This window comes from Lutra lutra, chromosome 7 (assembly GCF_902655055.1).
Source record: "Lutra lutra chromosome 7, mLutLut1.2, whole genome shotgun sequence".
In the NCBI taxonomy this organism is placed as follows: domain Eukaryota; kingdom Metazoa; phylum Chordata; class Mammalia; order Carnivora; family Mustelidae; genus Lutra; species Lutra lutra.
In genome coordinates this window covers 107,820,315-107,825,481 of record NC_062284.1, presented here as the reverse complement: position 1 = coordinate 107,825,481, position 5,167 = coordinate 107,820,315, and the positions used below count along the sequence as shown (strand labels likewise).

The window sequence follows — 5,167 nt, the reverse complement described above, 5'->3', positions numbered from 1 at the left end:
CAGAGATGTGCACGGCTGCCCTTAGGTGACACTGGAGAGGGGGCTCACATTGCAGGGTCCTGACGCGCTCACCCACTCATCCCCCGCCTCTGGGCTGCGCGGCTCTCTCCTCCCCCCTCTCACCCTGCTTCCCACCTCTCAGGGTCCTTCTCCTCCCACCACTCCCTATCCCTGGCTCCACTGCCGCGCCCTCCCCGCGCAGGGTGGCGCGGCCTCTCCGCCTGGCCCAGCGGCGCGCGGGCTGGCCAGCCCCGGATAGGCGCCGCCCGCAGCCAATCAGCGCGCCGGGGACGCTGCGCGCTTTAAGGCAGCTGCGGGGAGAACAGAAACCAAGTTCCCCGGCAACAAGCAGCATCAACCCGGCGGGAGGCCGGAGCCAGAGAGGCCCAAAAGGCTGCGGAGAGAGCCGGCCGCTGAGTGTACAGCGCGCCCCCCTCCTCCTTCTTCCTCGGCCGCCCAGCCCTAAATTTCGACCAGCTTTTTCGCCTGCGGAAATCCTAGGAAGGGGGTTAGGAGCAGCTGCGCCCCCCTCTCTGAAGCTGCCGCCCCCTGACTTTTCGGCGCTGCTCCCTGCCGCGTGCGCCCGGGCAGTGCACCTCGGCAGGCCCCAGCCATGTCGATGCTGCCGTCGTTCGGCTTCACGCAGGAGCAAGTGGCGTGCGTGTGCGAAGTTCTGCAGCAAGGCGGGAACCTGGAGCGTCTGGGCAGGTTTCTGTGGTCGCTCCCCGCCTGCGACCACCTGCACAAGAACGAAAGCGTGCTCAAGGCCAAGGCCGTAGTTGCCTTCCACCGCGGGAACTTCCGCGAGCTCTACAAGATCCTGGAGAGCCACCAGTTCTCGCCACACAACCATCCCAAGCTGCAGCAACTGTGGCTGAAGGCGCACTACGTGGAGGCCGAGAAGCTGCGCGGCCGGCCGCTGGGCGCGGTGGGCAAATATCGGGTGCGCCGAAAATTCCCGCTGCCGCGCACCATCTGGGATGGCGAGGAGACCAGCTACTGCTTCAAAGAGAAGTCCCGGGGTGTGCTGCGGGAGTGGTATGCGCACAACCCGTACCCCTCGCCTCGTGAGAAGCGGGAGCTGGCCGAGGCCACTGGGCTCACCACCACCCAGGTCAGCAACTGGTTTAAGAACCGGAGGCAAAGAGACCGGGCCGCCGAGGCCAAGGAAAGGTACGCGGCGTGCTTCCCGCTGCGCGGGCGACCCCGGGAAGCCTTCCTTTCCCCTCCGCCCCTTCTCGCCCCCGTTGGCACCAGCCACCGCGTCCTCCCGGCCGGCTGGAGTCCGTCCGCGGGGCGGCGCCCAGGCTTCCACGGTACCGCAGCAAAGTTCATGAACTCTGCGATCGCTTGCTAGGGATGGGGAGTCATTTGATTTGAGCGCCCGCGCGTGGGTTTCTTGGGGTGTGAGTGTCATAGGAAATACTGGCGCTAGGTTTGTTTTTCATGCCTCCCTGGTTGGCTGGGGTGACGAGTGGGGGTGGGGGTGCGGAGTGAGTTTTGAGATCCACTACAAGGGAAGTGTTGATTGGTGTCTCGAGGAAAGGGGTTCGGTGGGGGCTGAGGGTAGCGAACCTCTGTCCTTTTGCTCCCCAGAGGGGTGGAGCTGGCCTGAGACATCTGCTCTGCCCCCACTCCCGCCGCGTTCCTTACTCGCTCTCTCCTGGTAGGCTTTTGGGCGAGAGGTCGCCGCTTCATTCCGCGCTAGCTGTGTAAAGGGAGGAGTCTTTCAAAAGAAATTCACAGAAAAGCGTGCTGTGGAAGAGTTGGCGCTGTATTATCTGGTGCCCCACGCCCAGAAAGGATCGCTCCTCTTCCGGCTGCCTCGCGCGTGTCCCGGGGCCGCGGCGGGTCGGTCTGGCGGTCCGCGCCGCCGCCCGGGATGGGGAAGGGGTCTCCAGTCGCAGACTTTTCTCTGGGACGCAGAAGGCGAGCTTATTTTAACCCGTCTCCGCCTCCGCCCTCCTCGCGCGAACACCCGCGTCCATCTGGCCGGGCTCCATCCATTTGCTGTAGAGTTTCCGAACGAGATTCGGAAGAGCGCGGAGAGGCTGCGGCGAGGGCGCTCCGGGAAGCCGAGGAGTTTTGGGGGAAACCTGAGCGCCCGGGAGGGCTGGGTTTCCTTTGTTCGCTTCCGAGTCTGGGGGTCGCAGATGTCGCCTCTGCGGCCCCTCTGGGTGGAACAGCACGGAGCCTGGCTCCTCTCAGCGGCAGTGGGCGAGAGACTGCGAGGGCAGGGCTCGGAGAGAAAGGGGGAGACTGGCAGGCGCTGGGGCCGAGGAGGACGGGCCAGCGCTCTGAAGGCGGAAGCGGCCAGGGCTTCGACATCCTCCGGTTTACCAGCACCGAGCATCCGGACCGACTCCCGGGCACGCCGCACCGGCTCGGGCTGTGCGGGCTCTCGAAGTTTCCTCTGCTGGGAAACGGTGCGCTGTTGTGGATGTCCGACAGGGGTTTGAGAGGGGCCTGTGACGGTCTCAGGACTGAGCGACTAACACCGGGACAGGGACAATACGGTTCCAGTTAGACTTTAGTTACAAAAAGGCCATCCTATAAGCCAGGCCTGAGGGCCCACTCCCTGATGAAATCGGAGAGACTGGCTGCGCTCCCTGTGTTTACTCAGGTCGCCGGGCCTCTCCGGACACCACTTCCCATGACCTGTCTTGTGCCTCTGAAACCACAGCCTCCGGGCAGGGGCAGGGAAACTCGACGTTTAATTGTTTCCTCAGATGGGAACAGGACAATTGACTTGATTCACTCTAGACAGCTGCGCGTGGGGCTCTGTTTGTCCTCTGATCATTTTCTTTATCACCAATAACCATTTGTTGGAAGACTTTCAAACTTAATTACTTCTAAATGTGGTGCTAGTTGAGAGGTATTCAAAAATAACTGCTTGAACAAAATTTTGAAAATAATTTTTGTGTTTCAAGTAAGTCCTACTGATCTGGCTTTCTAAAATATGGAAGAGGAAAGGACCTGGCTCCCCATTTGCTCTGTCTGTAGTTCCCCATTTCTCCTCTGCCTCCTTACTTCCCCCAGGACCCTTGGGATGGGTGGGAGGGCACAGCTCCTCTATTTGGGTATATGACTGATTGCACAATGGCCCTTTCCTCCTTCCAGCTCACCTCCCTCCACTCACACTTTTTGTAACCTACTTTTTTTTTTTTTTAACCATATGGTGTTGTCCTCTATTTCTTAGGGAGAACACCGAAAACAATAACTCCTCCTCCAACAAGCAGAATCAACTCTCTCCTCTGGAAGGGGGCAAGCCGCTCATGTCCAGCTCAGAAGAAGAATTCTCACCTCCCCAAAGTCCAGACCAGAACTCGGTACTTCTGCTGCAGGGCAATATGGGCCACGCCAGGAGCTCAAACTATTCTCTCCCTGGCTTAACGGCCTCGCAGCCCAGCCACAGCCTGCAAGCCCACCAGCATCAGCTCCAGGACTCCCTGCTGGGCCCCCTCACCTCCAGTCTGGTGGACTTGGGGTCTTAAGTGGGGAGGGACTGGGCCTGGAAGCAGTGACTAGGGACACCTGTAAATAGAAATCAGGAACATTTTTGCAGCTTGTTTCTGGGGTTCTCTGCGCATAAAGGAATGGTGGACTTTCACAAATATCTTTTTAAAACTCAAAACCAACAGCAATCTCAAGCTTAGTCGCCTTCTTCTCTCCGACTCTTGCATTTCCCATCCCAGTGCAGAGATCAGGAAAACAAAAACCCAAAACCAAAAAAACCCAAACAAACAAAAGCACCCAGTCACCCAGTCTCGGTTCTGGGCAATCCATGTGCCAGCTTCAGTAGCTTTTCTTTCTTTCTTTCTTTTTTTCAGTGAATGGGAATTACAAATCAACTGGATTTTAAATATTTCCTTTTAATTTATTTATGGAAAAGTCTTTTGGAAAGAGGAAAAGGAAATGAAGAAAGAGAGAGAGAAGTCAAAATAGTGAAAATAAGACCCTCCAGCCGGGAGGAACTGGTTGCATTCTTAAGGTGAATAGAAAAAATATGATTTTACAACTTTTTGATGGGGAAAAATTAAGTTTACATTTTTCATTATTTAGTGTTAAACACTTTTATGTAGATTAAAATGAAAGAACAGTATTAGGGGGAAAAAAACCAAGTGCCTAAATGTCTTAATGCTCTCTGTGTAAGGCAGTTAGAAATAGCAGTGACCATTAGTAATACAACTATTTTTGTCAAATTTAGTGGGGGTTTTTGGTTGTTGTTTGTTTTCTTGGGTTTTTTTAAATGGCAAACTTTAGAAATGCACCAATATGAAAAAAAAAAACCAAAACACAACACTTTCCTGAATGCCATAACTTCTCATGCCCTTGAAGCTTTCATATTTGTAGCCTACTCCTGCTAAGGGTTTCCCTTGTTCCTAGTTTCTAGCCTGCAAAAATATATGACAAATCTGGCAACCTGGTATTTGTTACTAAAACAGCATGTGTTTTCAGGTTTCTTTTCTATTGTACCTAAATCAGTCTAAATTAAAACTTAGTAGAACACCAGGAGTACGATTCTGTTTCTGAAAGGTGAGTTGTGCATTGCTGTCATTGGCCCCCCCTCCCCTTTTTTTAAAGCTTTCTTACTTAATGGTGGTTGTGAATTGCAGGGTACTTTGAAGGCCACCACTGAACCAAGAATGGTGACTGAATTGATTATGTGACAGAAAAAGAGTGAAGTTAGCTTTGGGGTATTTATTTTATTATTTAGATATGCAGTTTTGTTTACCACTAGCTCTTCTCCACCGCGTTCATATGTGAACTCAACTCTTTTGTATTAATGAGTTTATGACAAGACTGTGAAAGTAAAATAATTTATCTGCTTGGGAAGAAAAGGGGGGCACTTGAACAAGGATAACAACATTGTGAATTAATCTGTATAAATAGAAAGCAGACCAGTAGGACAGGAGCTCTTTGCACTGCTGCCGGATAGTGTCCAGAAAAATCCCAGTAATCATGTAGGCTTCATATTATTTTTGCCTGGGGCAAAAATGATGTATCTTTGTATTTAGCTTTTAAATTTAGTGAAACAAATGGCATTATTTATTAAAATTCTACTCAGGATAACAGGATTGGCTTGCTTGTGCTTTGTAAAAGTATTGAAAAGTATTGCTCCCTAGAGAGAGTCTATTTATTTTCTGACATGACAGTTTCATAATTT

General features: G+C 52.9%; 1 protein-coding gene across 1 annotated transcript; it reads left to right on the top strand.

The window, feature by feature from the left end:
* Positions 1 to 307: 307 nt before the first annotated feature.
* SIX1 (SIX homeobox 1) lies at positions 308 to 4,512 on the top strand. The gene is made up of 2 exons (XM_047738245.1): positions 308 to 1,173; positions 3,200 to 4,512. The coding sequence occupies exons 1-2, from the start codon at positions 614 to 616 to the stop codon at positions 3,492 to 3,494; spliced, it is 855 nt and encodes a 284-aa protein (XP_047594201.1). The 5' UTR covers positions 308 to 613; the 3' UTR covers positions 3,495 to 4,512.
* Positions 4,513 to 5,167: the final 655 nt, after the last annotated feature.

What these genes read in the sequence shown, in the direction of transcription:
- SIX1 (XM_047738245.1), top strand. Translation starts at nt 614, where the DNA reads ATGTCGATGCTGCCGTCGTTCGGCTTCACGCAGGAGCAAGTGGCGTGC. An exon ending in GCCGCCGAGGCCAAGGAAAG is followed by an intron (nt 1,174 to 3,199) that starts GTACGCGGCGTG and finishes TCTATTTCTTAG; the next exon opens with GGAGAACACCGAAAACAATA.